Below are 16499 nucleotides of genomic sequence, written 5' to 3'. Positions count from 1 at the left end.
GATTTGCCAATGGGTCAGGAATTTATGTGAATGAAAAAAATTATCTGTACACTGTAGCACTGCATAATTAAATATAAATAATAATTAATAATGATAAAAATATTAAAGGGAGTTCAATTCTCAGCCACGAGTGGTTTAAAGGGGCCTATCCATTAGCAGATATTTCTCTACGATGAAAGACAAAAGATTTATCCCTTGAAAAGTCCTGGGGCTGCAGTGACAGATATCTGTCATGTACATGACAGATTTTTGCAAACGACGAACGATATTTCATGACATCATTCAGGGAGTGGATTTTTTTTATGTTTCGATTAATTTTCATTAAAAATATCGTTCGTTGTTCGTCGTTTACCGCTTATAAACTGACAGATATTTCTAATGTCTGTCAGCGATAAGCAATAATTGACCAACATGTTGGAGAGACGAAAGACACAATTTGTCGGCCGCGGGAGTGTGCTTTTGTCATCGTTCAAGGCCTATCCATGACAGATATATTGAACGACTGAACGATATAGCATTCATCATTCAAATGTATCTGCTAATGGATAGGCCCCTTTAGTTGTTTGTGCACATCTCTAAGATCTACAGTAGCCAAACATTGTTCAGTTTCCAGTGCCCTCTATGAAGTGTGAGAGAGAATTGACCATGTATGAATTTTGCAAGGTGCTGCTATTCCGATCGTCTGCACAGCATTGTGACGGCACTTTATGGACAATGCTGGAAATTTAAATATAGTTTATGAAAATATGAAAGCCTCTTTCTTGGTCCTGTCTATATACATGCAATTGCAATATGAATTAATTATATTTACTTTATTGTGTTAATTTAATTTATATTTGTGAAGTAGATGTGAAACTAAATTGAGAAACACAGTGGTAGTACCAGGAAAGTTTGTTACCTGATTATTGGTATAGTCTGGGGTATTTTCCATGCACTTCTGCTTGTCCTTTGCTACTCCAGATAAAACTGGATTGTCACGCTTGCAGCACGCTTCCGGCCATGGAGCCAGAGGATATAGCTCATGGAAATGGGATCTGTTATTAAAATCATTCAATCCAGATATACCACAACAGGACAGCTAAACCAAGTAGAAAGATGCAGCATAGCAATAATTAGTAACACAGTAATTAAAAATGTATTTTTTACAATGCTTCAGATATTCCCTGTTAGGTATGCAGTCGGGAAGCCGGCGGACGTAATCCTGACAGCCGGCTTCCCGACTGCTTTATCCTGGAGAGGGTTAAATGAGAGGCGTCTAAATCTAGACGCCTGCCATTTTACCGAAGCCGGGAGACCGGCACCCGGCATCCCTATAGAAGTGGTGCCGGGCGCCACTGCGGACAGCGCGGGGGGGAGGGTTAGGTTTAAGCCTCCTGGAGGGGACTTAGGGTTAGGCACCCCCCCCCGGGAGGTTAGGGTTAGGCTAGGGTGAGGGACGGTCAGGGTTAGGCACCCACCCGGGGGACTTAGGTTTAAGCGGCGGGGAAGGGGGGAGGTTAGTTTAGTAAATACTTACCTTGAGACGATCGGGATTTCCAACCATGTCGGCCAGCCGCTGTCAGGCGGTAATTCATACCGATTCCCTCTGTTAACCCAGGGACTGTACACCTAGGAGTATATTTACTAAAGTGCAGGTCTTTAGAATTGGAGATTCTACTTAACATTTATCTAGCACATTAAAGAAGATAATAGCTAGAATTTGATTGGTTACTATGGGCAACATCTCCACTTCTAAAAACCCGCACTTTAGTAACTATACCCCCTACTGTAGGTGAAATATATTTAATATACTGGGCTCATGCAGAGCTGGATGTCCTTTTTTATCTCCATAAAATTTATTCTGCAGCATTTTATATTTTCCAGGTCTCATTACCCTAGGTAAACCAGCCATCTGTTGAACAAACTAAAGCAGGATGACATTTTGGAAGGGACTCCGGGCCTGATTCAGACTCTCTCGCGAGCGCTATGTTAAATACTGTATATGCCAGTGGTTCTCAAACTCGATCCCCAAGGCACCCTACCAGTCCAGGTTTTAAGGATATCCAGGAGTGAGAATAGGTGAAATAATTAACACCTCAGTCATTTTGCTTCTGTGCCCAGCCTGGGATATCTTTAAATACTGGAGTGTAATGGATATATTTACTAAAGGTTGATTTTAATAGAGTTTGAACAATTTAAAACCAATAAAAATTGATCAACATTGATGTTGTGTTTCTGGGACTAAATCACACATTTACAGTTTTTTATTTGTTTTTTTTTAAGTATTAGTAAATGTATGATTTAGCCTCAGAAACACAACATCAAAGTTGATCGATTTTGATCGATTTTAAATGTTTGATGTTGTGTTTCTGAGGCTAAATCATACATTTACTAATACTTAAAAAAAAAAAAAATTGTAAATGTGTGATTTAGTCCCAGAAACACAGGGTGCCTTGAGAACTGTGTTTGAGAACCACTGGTATATGTAACAGAATACATTTCCCCTTGTATGCTTGTTTACCAGGGATGGTTAGGTTTAGTGTGCGGGAAGGGGGGGAAAGAGTTAGGCAACCCCGGGGGGAGATTAGGGTTAGGCACCTTTAAGGGAGGGTTAGGGTTAGAAGGGGTAGAGGGGTAGGGTTAGCATACTTACCAACCCTGTTGGCATCTTCATCCTTCGGGCTTCCGGCGACAGGATATGAATCAGCGGCTATACAGCAGCTGGGATTTCATACCCATTCCATGTAAACATATAGAGATCAAAGTTTTTCAATTACAATAACAAAGATATCACTATGGCAGCTCCCAGTATGCACAAGCTGAGATTGTAGATCTGATGTAACTCAGCATTAAATAACTCAAAAGTTGAATAAACCTTACAGCGATCATAATGGTGTTCCAGGACTGGCTGAAAACTTCAGAAGAGTTGTCTCCTTTGTAATACCTCTGCAACTCAAGCAGAAATTGTTCTTCCTTGACCTGTTAAAATGATAACTTAAATTACAGTTATGTATTAAAGGACTCAATACCAAATTATACAGCTTTAGATATAAATTAAAGCTTTAAATCCATACTGTTCAAGGCAGAGTTATTCCCATTATTTGCTGAACACTTACCATGTTCTGATAAGTCAAGGCCAGAATAACGCCAACAAGTTCGACAGTGAAGAAAAGCAAAACAAGTATAAAGAACTGTAATAGAAAATACTTTTTAATTAGGTGAAATAAAAACATATAAATATACAAAATAAACACATTATATTTTTTATTACTTAAAACAGCTACATGTGATTTATTTGGTTTATAAATTTTCGTTGAACACAGTTTCGTTATAAATGGATCTGAATCATTTTCTTACCAAAAGTCATTCAGTGCAGAGTAAGGTAGACAAAGTTTGTTGCCAGTATGAGAGCAAAGAGCAAAGGTTGTTGCCAGTATGCAGTCAAAATCTTGACGCCCATCATTATCCCTATGCTTGGAGCCCAACGCCCGTCATACCAAACGAAGGTAAACCGGGCGGCGGGTGCCGACAGCCCAGGGGGAAATAGGGTTAGGCACACCCCCCAGGAGGGTTAAGGTTAGGCTAGGGGAAGGGGGGGGTTAGGGTTTGGCACCCCCGGGGGGAGGATAGGGTTAGGCATGCCCAGAGAGGGTTAGGTTTAGGCTGTGGGGATGGGGGGGTTAGGTTTAGGCACTAAGGGGGGGTTAGGGTTAGGCACTAGGTGGGGAGGTTAGGGTTAGGCACCCCTAAGGGCGGATTAAGGGGGGAGGGGGTTAGGTATAGTACGAATACTTACCCTGTCGGGATCTTCTAGTGCCGGTCAGGATTTGAACCGCCGGCTGTAGGTCCGGCTGTCATTCATACTGATCCAGTTGTTGCCATATATACTATGTTAATGTAACAGCAGAAAAAAGGGATGCTTCTGTGAGTTCCTATGGCATTTATGGATCCTAATGGCAGGGAAGAATATGATGCTTTTCTGGGTAATTAAATTATTTACTGATTTTTTTTTAAAATAACATGCATAGCATAAACAATATATAAGAGCAGAAAAGTCTTTCTGCCTTCAGTTCAGTCTGCAGGACAAGCAAGGCCACAGTATCGCAAGGGCTAACAGTGTTCACAGAGTCATAGTCCAGAACAAAGTAGTCAGGAAGGTTATTGAACAAGCCAAGGTCCCACACAGAGAAGTATTCTAAAGAGTACTGTTTCATTGACTAAAATTCAAGGACATCTGATCATAGGAGCAAGTTCAGTAAACTGCCAATGTGCTCCCAGGAAGCTGGATTACAGTATATAGGCCTAAAATTGTGGTAACATACATTTCCACCAGCTGCTCTGTAAGGGACTTTCTGGTCTGCACAAGTTTACTAGGATTAATCATACTCATCTACTCTCCCAGAAGACTCATGAATTTTCAGGTATACCGGAAGAGTGGGTGGCTCTCCCGCATCTCATCCACTTCCTAGTGAAGTGGGCAGAATGGGGAGTGTAATGCCAGGATGCGATTCTATGAGACATGAAGTGCCCATCCTGCCCTCTCAGTGATCAGCTGCATCTCCCATCAGAGCAGAAAAAAATGGGATCAATTAATCCAAGCCCAAGTCCTGTGCATGGCCAGTGCTTGGTAGTGTGTAGAGATGTCAAGAGCTGAATGGAACCCAGGTACTGGGGGTGTGTGCAAATCTGGGAGGCATGGCCTTGCCCCTCCCCCAATAAATACAAAAATACTATGCGCTGTGCACTGCAAAGGGGGACATTTGTCCCACTCAGCAGCTGACCCAGACCCCAATTTATTGAACACCAAAAGGCAGAAACATACATGGATCACACTGATCTGTGTATTTTTCTGCTAGACAATCTGCTCAGGAGGGAGTCTATTTGTAAGTTCTATTTTTACACCGTATTTGTTTTTATTACACCGATGATTCTAATCACGATTTTTGCTAAATTCCTGTTTTGTATTCCTGTCTAGGAAAGTACTGCCGTGTTTAGACAATGGTGTATTAATTTCTAGCTGTATTTTCTGGAGCATTTTAACTTCAAATTGACCGTGATCACTTCTAAAGATACAGAAAATCCCCCTGTTTTTTTCTATGTAAATTCCTGTGTTTGGAAAAATTACAAAATACTCCTGTGATTGCAATCTCGGACAAACATGATTTTTAATAAATTTACCCCTTACAGTCTGGGGTAAAAAATTTATAATTGTAAGTGTCACTGACTAGCTTCCAAGATATTCCAATTTCAAACCACTGTCCATCATTTTGTCAAGATCAGCATTCACTTGAGTCTGTGTGACATGTATCTGACAGAGTGTTAATAAAAAAAACACCTGATCTGAATTACACATCCCAGTATCTCTCACTCACTATTAATTTCCATAATGCCACCACAGAAAATGGTTCAGGAGCAACACAGTCCAAGTAGGAAGTTTCTGATTTCCCTACGCAATTACAATTAACTCCAGGGTATCATTAACCAAATGGTAACATGCAGTACAATATGTAGCATGGATTAGACAAATTCACAGGCAAAATTGATCTGATAAGAGTCACAGAGACCAATCTAATTAAATGAAGTTTAATGTGAAAAAGATACTCACCATACAAGTCTTAGGTTCATAGGTTTCTTATACAGTAAAAGTAAAAATTTAACAGAAGTCTCACTTAAATGAATCTGTTTATGGAGAGATGCAAGAAGATGAAGCAATTCATAATGTAAGATTGGCTCCCAAGAATTGTACAAAGTTTCAGAGTTCTACATGGTATTTTATGCCTACCTAGGATTAAGGTGCTTTCCTGCTGGTGTCAGGATTCTGACTGTCGGGATGCCACTGTCTGTATTCTGACCACTGGCATCCCGACTGCTGGGATCCTGTACCCAACCCATCTGTTGAGGCTAAAGAGACACTGGAGAGGGCATGATGCTGAAGAGACAAGGGAGTTTGAGGCTGTAGAAACATTGAAGAATGGGGCTGGGGAAACACAGAGGGGAAAAGGCTATATGGTCACTACAATAGCTAGTGACTTGGTGAATAATGAGTCAAACATGCTAGAATTAGTATAATAACAGTGATACCAAACATGAATTGACTATAGAGCTAACAAATAAAACAAATAATTTAACCTTGTTGTTGTTTTTTTTTTAAATCAAGATATGTTCTGCAATATACACTTTGTATTTTGCTAAACTCACCAATAACAGAAGTGGTTTATTCTCCCGTATTGCTCCAAAACATCCCAGGAATCCAAGAAGTGATAAAGAAAGTCCCACAATAAGTAGGATGTAACCACCAGCACTTAGTAATGGATTTGAGGTAAAAAGATCCTGGAATCCATCAGGGTCTGCAACAATCCATACACCAATACCTAAAAGGCTGATTCCTCCCATCTGCAAAAAAGTGGTATACAGTAAATTTTAATAGAAAAAAAGAAAAAGAGCATTCACTAAATGAGATGCAGTCAGCCTGTCTACAATCACAATGTAAACAGCTATGACAGTATGTCAACACTAAACTTGCTCCACAAGATATCATCAAGCATAAGACACAAGAGGGGAAGGACTTCATTTTTTTTAGAATGATTTTCACAAATAGCAGTTTAATTTGAAGCAATACAATTGTTCTTGTTTTTAGAAAGGACCTCTTATGTATGTATGCTAAAATTTTATGATGAGATGGGGTAACAGGAAGGTACCACTGAGGACAACTGATGCTTGTGTGCCAGCTGTGTACATTCAAATTTCCTCTCTCTTACCAGAATGTCACTAAACTAATGATGAAACTTTGGACTCCACAAGACCTCTGAAGGGGTCCTGTGTTATCTGGCACCAAGACATTAGCAGCAGATTTTTTAAGTCCTGTAAGTTGTGAGGTGGGGTCTCCATGGTTCAGACTTGTTTTTTCAGCACATCCCACAGATGCTTGATTAGTTTGAGATCTGGGGAATTTTTAGGCCAACTCAACACCTTGAACTCTTAGTCATGTTTCTTAAACTATTCCTGAACAATTTTTGCAGTGTGACAGGGCACATTACCCTGCTGCCATCAGAGAATACCGTTGCCATTGTAACCATAGGGGTAATAATTTGATTTTCTACATTCCCGAATGAGACCAGAAAAGGAGTTTGAACCATGCAGTATCTGTCCATTTATATATTTAGAGCCAACTGTGACTTTCATGTGTTTGTCTGTGCCTAGCACTCACAGGGAGGGTGGACTCTTACGAAACAGTTGATAGTAGTAGTACCTTATATGGTATGAGCAAACACATGCCAAGAATGTTCAGTGTAAGATGGACAGAGATTAGCTTGGTAAGCAGAAGGGAAAAGATACACTGTAAAGAGTGTTTCCCTATGGTTGGGAGAGGATTAGTGTATGAGAGTATTTGTGTAAGGCAGTGAAGTGACATGCATCTCTACTTAGATGTCTGCAAGTGTGACATCAATTATTAATGGTCTGAGCATCATATAATGAAGTATCCTCAGATGATTTGACAGATGAATGAAGATATGAAGAACATATTTAAGAACTTGCACATATAAGTTGAGTATTGATTCTCTTATTGCTTATCATTCTATTGAATTGCACCAGTAGACTGTATTTCTACATCTGATATATCTTTTGATAATAAACTGCTGTTTGTTTATATAACCTTATAAATCTGATTATGTGTGTCAATAATAATATTAATAATAATAATAATAAGAAGAAGAAGAAGAAGAAGAATATTAATAATAATAATAATGTTATTTATATAGCACTTTTCTCCTTACAGAACCAAAAGTGTTTTACATTTGCCCTTATAGCACAAAATATAAAATAAGCTTAACAGGGGACATTAGTGAAATGCTTGGGTGAACAGGTAAGTCTTGAGTCTATTTTTGAAGGATTCTAGAGTGGAGGCTTCTTGAACTGTATGAGGAAGCGAGTTTCATAGAGTTGGAGCCACAAAGCTGAAAGCTCGAGTCCCAAATGAATTCTGTAAGATTCTAGGTTCTGCTAGTAGTTATACGTCAATGGATCACAGTAATCGAGTGGAACAGTTTGGGATCAGAAGCTGCTTCAAGTACCTTGGCCCTGCTCATGTAGGGCTTTGAAAGTCAGTAAGCCAATCTTGAAAATGACTCACCATTTTACAGACGGCCAGTGAAGGGAGTAGAGAATGGGTGTTATGTGGCTGGATCTAATTTGGTTGGTTAATAGCCTGGCAGCTGCATTTTCTACCATCTGCAAGTGGTACAATACTTTTGCTGGGAGACCAAGATAGAGGGCATTGCAGTAGTCTAGGCATTATAATATAAAGATCTTCTCAAGGAATTAAGGGCCTGATTCAGACCCACTCGCGAGCGGCTGTACGCTCGCAAGTGGGTCGATGGTCTGCACTGAGCATGCGCACGACGGAGGGAGCTCCGTCGTGCGCATGCGCCAGACACGACGAGCGAAGGACTTTCCTTCGCTCGTTGTGTCCGATCAAAGGGGGCGTGCTGTCAATGTTGATTGACAGCATGCCCCCTTTGGTGGGCGTGCCGGGGGCGTGCCTCCCTGACGGGGGCGTTCCCACGGGAACGCCTCCCGTCAGAAGCCGGCCCACTGACATCACTAGTGATGTCAGTGGGAGTGATTTTGGCTCTGATAGAGCCAAAATCACTCCGGAGCTTGCGGTTGAAAACCTCAACCGCAGGCTCTGGCTCGCAATTTCGATGGTCGCGATGGTCACGACCATCGCGGCCATCAAAATGCACGCTCGTATAGCCTGTGGGTGGTGACCCACAGCTATACGAGCGTCCAGGAGGACGCTCCATGAAAAAGGAGCCCGGCCCTCATGCAGAGCGTGCGCTCTGCTCAGAGCGTACGGCTCTGAATGAGGGCCTAAGTGTCTAATTCTGGCTATGTTCCTCAAATGAAAGAATGAGAATTTGATTGTAGCTGATACCTGATGTTTAAGTGTCAAGCCACTATCCAGGACAATACCAAGATTCCGGACATGTTCAGTATTTAGGAGTTCTGAACCCCCAAGAGTGTCCTGTTGGTTGGCTATGCTGCAGTCTTGTCCTGTGACCTATCATTAGGACCTCTGCTTTATCAGGGTTCAGTCGCAGCCAACTGGCACTCATCCAGCTCCTAGAGCTCAGCTAGATAGCCATTTAGGGTTGTTATTGGGTTCTCTGTACCTGGAGCAAAGGACAGTTGTGTATCATCTGAATAGCAGTTGTAGACCAGCCCATGACGTCTGATTATTTTACCCAATGGTAGCATGTATACTGCAAAAAGCATAGGAGATAGTATAGAGCCTTGTGGGACAACACATGAAATTGGCACTGGTGATGAAGCGTTTACTCCAGAATAAACTCTCTCTGACCTACTGATGAGAAATTAATTGAATCAGCTAAGGACTGTGCCATCCAGTCCACAAAAAAATTTCAGGCGCTCAATTATATTCCTATGGTCCATGCAATCAAATGGTGCTGAGAGATCCAGAAGGATTGAACAGTCACCTTTGTCTTTTGCAAACTCATTGCATCTTGACTGGGAAAGGGTTTCATTAGGCTGCAGGCATGCTGGTTTGCAAAGCATCCCCACTGTATGCAAATACAAAAGCTGAGCTGGCCTGTTGTTTGTTGCCATGATCTCATTTCAAAGAAACTCTGCTTTCTTATGGGTGTATGTTGATTGAAATTCTCCAATATTTTTAATTAGTTTTAATTTATCTTCTACCAGATTATCCTTCCTCCATAACCTTTCAAGTCTACAACCCCTTTTCTTGAGTTCACTAACCCTGTCGTCAAACCAAGGGGCTTGACGGTGTGGTATGCGGGGTTGTATACGCACAAGGGGGATAATATCCATTGCAGCTGTCACATCCCTGTTATAGTAATGGTCTAGGAAATAAGGATATTCACAGGCCCCCATTACAGCTGAGAGATTCAGATTTGCTCAATTACGTGATATTTTTCACTGATAACCCTGTGTTATAAATGTCCACTGGGAACAGTCATGAAGCAGTGCACTTGGTCTGCAACAATGTTTAGGTAGGTGGTACGTGTCAAAGTAACATCCACATGAATGCCAGGACCCAAGGTTTCCAAGAAGAACATTGCCCAGAGCGTCACACTGTCTCTGCTGGCTTGCCTTCTTCTCATAGTGCAACCCGGAGCCATCTCTTCCCCATGTAAATAAAGCACAGGCACCCAGCTGTCCATATGATGTAGATGAAAACGTGATTCATCAGATCAGGCCACCTTCTTCCATTGCTTCATGGTCCAGTTCTGACACTCACATGCCCATTGTAAGTACAGTACTTTTGGAAGTGTACAGGGGTCCGGTATATTCTGACTTCTTTCCATCATAGCCAACATTTACTTTTTTATAGCAAGCTCGTTGTCCCTTTTCCTTTATGAAAACTCTGCAGCTACACTTTTCAGCACTTCTTAGGGAACACACAACTTATAAGAAAAAGAAAAGAATGAGGTGCAGGATTGTGAAGTACATACAAACAATTGGCCTTTTAATAGGGTTACAAACAAATATATTCAAACACTGTTACAAAAGTATCTAAAGCCTGTACTGTTACTCAAAACCCATCCGATGCATTATTGGCTGTTTCTTCAGTCCATACATGGCACATCCAAAATTCAAGACTGTTGTGTATCAAGTCACACCCAATGCATTTATCAAGGGGTGTCATGTAAAAGTACAGACTTGATATGCTTATAAAACTGTGGGGTCTATTTACTAAGCAGTGTTAGGAGACAGTGAAAGTGATAAGAAAGTGATAAGGTGCCAGCCAATCAGCTCCCAACTGTCATTTTTCAAACACAGCCTGTGAGATGACAGTTGGGAGCTGATTGGCTGGCACCTTATCACTTTCTTATCACTTTTTACTCTGTCTCCTAACACTGCTTAGTAAATAGACCCCTGTAGTGTTGTGAGACACGCTCCCAGGGTCCGCTCTGCACACGGTGGTACACCTGTATATAAGGCAGGTTTTGTCATAGGTATATTCAAATTAAAGTCCTGAAATGTTGGAAACATACTGATGATTGAGGGCCTGATTCAATATGCACGCAGTTCAACTGCGATAGTATGCTAATCCATTGTGATCGCTATGCCCTCGCAGCACTACATAAGGATGCCCACTTTACCTTACACACATCATTAATGTTTAGCAAGACTGTGAAACCATCGGTACAGTCAAGTACCATCGCAGCCTCACGCACACTTGTGCAAGGTCAGACCTTACTAAGAAATTGCTAACTTACTCACACGCTATGAGACCTCAGGCTGCGTAAGGCATTACAGTGGCTAATTTATGCATGCAGCAGCGTTGAAACACACTGGCACGCCTGCGTTTCACTGACCACCCCCCGTCACCACCCACAAACGGCACTTCCTGTCAATCACTCTGCGATGGGTCTGCGTAGTCACTGCGATCACAGTCTCAATCACAGTGGCTGCTTATAGCATGTGCACTGAGATACATACACATGCACAGTACGTAACAATTGGCCAATTGCGTGCATATTAGCAAATGCGAGCGATCCTTAATCAGTCCCTGAGTTGCTGTAATTCAAGCCTTGAGTGCCGCACTTTCTGTGGAGATATATATATACTGTATATATATATATATATATATATAAATATATATATATTATAAGGGCACATCTAAAAGAAAAAGGATTTCTCCACAGACAATTCTGGGGGGGGGGCATGATATTTAAAGGGCTACACCTCAAAAGCTACAGGAGGTACAGGTCTGAAATTTGGCACGGGCAGGTAAAACTGTTGCTCGGTGCTGCATGCCAAATTTCAGGACAAAAACATCAAAATGAGGATTTGGGAGTAATCTAAAGTTCCAACTGTCACTTTTTTCTGACACTGTCAATTAAGACCACTTTTCTGCTGTTTGCTATGGGGGATTTATGGGAAGGCAAAATTCAGGGTAAGGGGGCGAATTTAGACTTGGAGTTTGTTTTATTAGGTAGCTATTGTTCCAGGGTACATGCTTTTGGGGTTCATGTAAATTAGAGAGTTAGAATTTTTAAACTATTACCACAAGATTCCGCCATTGTATAGATAGGACTTTACAACTTGTTGTGCAGCCTCAGTAGGAGCCTCAAGCAGGTGTACTCACTGTAGCTTCACTTGGGTGTACCAACATGGCTGTCGTTTGTGGGCGTTAGCGGTGGACCAATCCGGCAATGGCATCGGGTGTAAGCAGGGACACAGCGGCGGTCAAGCAGGCATCAGTGGCGGTGGTGGAGCAGTAGACAGTGGTGGAATGGGCAGCGGCAGCATCTGTGCGGCGGCAGTGATGTGCGGGCAGCAGTGGCAGAGGGACACAGTAGCGGTGGGATCCGGCGTCTGTGCAGGCAACGGCAGAGGGCTTGGATCCGAAAGGATCCTGGTCCCTGTCAGTCACTCTGCTGAGTACGGCAGCGGTGCCCATTTCAAAAATGGCGCCAAAGCACCATGTTTTTAAATTCAAAGTTGGCCACCACAAGCCAATCGCGGCTCACGGCGGCCATCCTGAATTTCAAAAATGGCGCTGGGCGCCATATTTGAAATGGGCGCCGCTGCCATACTCAGCAGAATGGCTGGCAGGGACTGCCACCGCCACCCACACAGGTGCCGAGTCCCGCAGCTGCTGCTGCCGGGTGCCCCCACCGCTGATGTTGCAAGCCGAGATTGGCTCGCGGTGGCCATCTTGGAATTTTAAAGATGGCCACCGCAAACAGATCATGGCTCCCTACGTCATCAGAGGTGGCAGCTGACGGACCCAGCACTTCTGAAGAGGACACCAGAAGCCCTGGGAAGGTGGCAGCCACCTCCCAGGCAAAGACACCAGAAGCCCTGGTGGGTTGGCGCCCACCAGGTGAAGACACCAAAGCCCTGTCAGGTTGGTGCCCATCTGACGAAGACACCAAAGCCCTGGTGGGTTGGCACCCACCAGGCAAAGATGCCAAAGCCCTGGCGGGTTGGTGCCCGCCAGGTGAAGACGTCATAGCCCTGGCGGGTTAGTGCCCACCAGGCGATGATGTGAGAAGTCCTACTTGGTGTTGGCCATGCAAAAGAGCTGAAACAGGCTGCCACCCACTAGGTGAAGATGCTGAAGCCCTGGCAGTTTGACGCCCGCCAGGCGAAGATGCTGAAGCCCTGGTGGGTTGATGCCCTCCAGGCAAAGACATGAGAAGTCCTAGTGGGTGGCAGCCATGAAAAAGAGCTGACACAGACTGCCACCCATTAGGTGAAGATGCCAAAACCCTGGTGGGTTTATGCCCGCCAGACGGAAACACCGAACCCCTGGCAGGTTTGTGCCCACCAGGTGGAAATGCTGAAGCCCTGGTGGGTTGGCGCCTGCTAGGTGAAGACGCCAAAGCCCTCGGGGGTTGGTGTCCACTAGCCAAAGACGCCAAAGCCCTAGCAGGTTGGCGCCCGCCAGGCAAAAACGTCGATGCCCTGGCAGGTTGGCACCCTCCAGGCGAAGGCACCATGAAAAAGAGCTGACACAGGCTGCCATCCACTAGGTGAAGACGCCGAAGCCCTGGTGGGTTTGTGCCCACCAGGTGGAAACGTCGAACCCCTGGTGGGTTTGCATCCACCAGACGGAGTCGCCGAAGCCCTGGCGGGCGCCAACCAAGCGAAAACACCGAAGCCATGGCGGGTTGGTGCCCACCAGGAGAAGATGTGAGAAGTCCTAGTGGGCTGCGGCCATGCAAAAGAGCTGACACAGGCTACCACTCACTAGGTAAAGACGCCAAAGCCCTGGCGTGTTGGCGCCTGCCAGGCAAAGATGCTGGAAGTCCTAGTGGGTGGCAGCCACGAAAAAGTGCTGACACAGGCTGCCGCCCACTAGGTGAAGACGCCAAAGCAAACAAATTAAACATAAGCATGGGTATCATTATGTATAATTTGTAGCAATCTATTGTATGTCAAGAAGTATTGTAGTATTATTATATCTTATATATTAGAACTTGACAATATAAAATGTAATATTTGGATAAGTAGGTTTTGGAACATCTTCTGATACACTCTGGGCCTGATTCAGAATCGGACGCTATTTGCGCTCGCTCGTTCAGAAAAAGGGGCCGGCTATTTAAATTGAGCGCTCGCTCTTTGCGGTCTGTTGACGCCTCTATGTCTGAGCGAGCGAACGAAACATGCGCTTGCTATTTTGTAAAGACGCCCCCTGGCCGCTCGCATCCTACGTCATCTCCACTATTTATTAGATTAATTGAGTACATCGAAAGGCGTCTGAACTGCTCGCAGTGCTTATGGTAGGATTTTCCTACCGCAATCATGCGAACAGTTCAGGCTAAGAAACAACCAAGTGACGTGGTCGATGACGCTGCTTTGTTAATTATGCACACCCTTAAAATGCCCGTTTTGACCGTTTGGCACGCCTGCGTTCGGATCTCCACTCCCCATTTTCAAGCACCTTCCCCTGTTACCACCCACAAACGCCTCATCCTGTCACTTAAATTAGCAGGCACTCGCAATTTTGTGAGCGCTTGATTTCCGACTGCAATGACTGGTTGGCGCATGCGCATTACGCCCCTAATGCATGCGCAGATGTGCGAACATCGCTCGGAGCGAACGAGCGGCCGCTTACGAGCGGCTCTAAATCAGGCCCTCTGTGCATATAAATGTATTATTGTTATTTGTATGATTAAGGATGTTCATCCAGCTTATTGATTAAATTTATGAAATATGTGAATTGTAAAAAATGTCGAGATACTTAGTTGGTATTATCTGTGTAAGTTGAGCGGCTCAATATATCAGTTCTTTATTATAATGGACGTTTTTAATTAGAGAAAGATTTTTTAATAAAATTGCTATTTTTGTGTCCTGTTGCTAGGTGATGGGTTTATTTATTTATTTGTTTTGACATGTGGTGTGCACCGTCTGGAGGCATGTGGGTGCGTCATCGGCAGGCGCTGGTGACGTCATCGATGTGTGACCAGACGGGACAACGGAGAACGCCAGTTAGCTTCACATGGTGATGGTGGTGGGTCTTTATAAGGTAGGAACATTTGTATTACACTGTATCCTGAAGAAAATTTACTACATAAATTGAAACATTGATATTGTCACCATGTCTGTATCTTTATATGGGGCAGAGTGCCGCACTGCTGTAGGATATTGTGAGTACTGAAAAGTGTGGTGGCACCTGGCCAGGTTAATATGTTCTTGCTGAGAGTGCTGAATCATTGGATTCTGCTATATATATACAGTATATACATACATACTGTACATATATACATAAAATTACGTAAATTTACTAAATCGTGTCTGCTTGAGATTGCGTTCTCAGGCGTCTTTTGCCTGTTTTCCAGACACAAAGATTTGCAAAAGTAAAAATGTGCTTAAAACAGGAATCTAACTGCAAGTTACGTCCATAAAAGAAAACATGATTCAATATACTATCGACCAAACTCATAAGTACTTTCAATAAAAAAGAATACAACATGTAAATTTACTAAGAGTTGTGTTTGCAAACAAACCCATAAACTAAGCAAACTTGGACCAAAATAGACTTTTCAAATAGACATCCCTGTGAGCAGTATGTTTTCAAAAGCCTGCACAGATTTGAAAACACGATTCTTAGTAAATTTTTCTTTAAAGTAAACTCACTTGTGTCGACCTGACACGATTCTTAGTAAATTTACCCCCTAGTGTCAATTGACAGGCTGTGAGGTGTGGTTAATAGACAGACAGAAACACAGAAGAGGGTATCAGCTCTGTGTTAAGTAATTAGTGCTTGGCTGGAAGTGAGTATATAAGTGTGTTGCATTGTGGGGGTGGCCGATACCAGTTAGTGGCCACATATAGCTAGCTGTCTAGTAACAGACAGGATAACAGGAATTTGGGATGTTTTGCTGTTTGATTATAAATAATTGCGCTGTCTGTTTTTCCTTCTTGAATAAACTGAGAATTTGGTTCAGCTTATCAGTGTGAGATGTTGTCATCTGTGACTACGTTTGACATACTGACAGGGATGCTAGTAAAAAGATAAAGAATTCTAGCGAGTTGTTTTGACTGATACTGTCTACATATTGCTTTAATGTCTTCCAGTGTCACTTACTGTAAATGTTTCACATTGATTACAAACATGATAATATTAATATATTGTACAAATTAATACTTACAAATATCAATGCATTGAAAAGAAACATCATATACTTCATGAATAGTAAGATCCCCATCTTCTGCCCTTGGTGTTACCTAAAAGGCAATTTGTATCAGTAATATATACAAATAAATCTTACACGTTGCAATTCGTCTATGAGAAAATAAGAGGTAATTAATTATTAGGTATGCAGTATACTTGTAAAATAAATACTTGAAATAACAGATATAAATATAAATTACAGATGTGCACGGACCCTGGTGTTTTGGTTTTGGCAAAACCACCCTAAAATATTATAGTTTTGGTCTCGGCAAAATCATATTCAAGTGTTTTGATTTGGATTCACATTTGGTTTTGGATTTCTTTGAAATTTATAAAAACAGCTAAAATC

The 16499-nt window shown here is 42.7% G+C and overlaps 1 protein-coding gene across 1 annotated transcript in view; it reads right to left on the bottom strand.

Annotated features, from left to right (window-relative positions):
• The window catches only part of LOC148516897 (tetraspanin-18-like), a 40430-nt gene extending 24246 nt beyond the window's left edge, over window positions 1-16184 (bottom strand). The window contains exons 1-5 of the mRNA XM_088479428.1: window positions 16128-16184; window positions 6178-6372; window positions 3096-3170; window positions 2860-2958; window positions 899-1078 (exon numbers count right to left, since the gene is read on the bottom strand). Coding sequence (XP_088335554.1) covers window positions 899-1078; window positions 2860-2958; window positions 3096-3170; window positions 6178-6372; window positions 16128-16184 — 606 coding nt within the window. The remainder of the gene's footprint in view (window positions 1-898; window positions 1079-2859; window positions 2959-3095; window positions 3171-6177; window positions 6373-16127) is intronic.
• Between the last annotated feature and the right edge of the window lie 315 nt (window positions 16185-16499).

This window comes from Taudactylus pleione, unplaced genomic scaffold (genome assembly GCF_031769625.1).
Source record: "Taudactylus pleione unplaced genomic scaffold, aTauple2 ptg000232l, whole genome shotgun sequence".
Classification (NCBI taxonomy): domain Eukaryota; kingdom Metazoa; phylum Chordata; class Amphibia; order Anura; family Myobatrachidae; genus Taudactylus; species Taudactylus pleione.
This window is presented reverse-complemented; position numbering and strand designations above follow the sequence as displayed.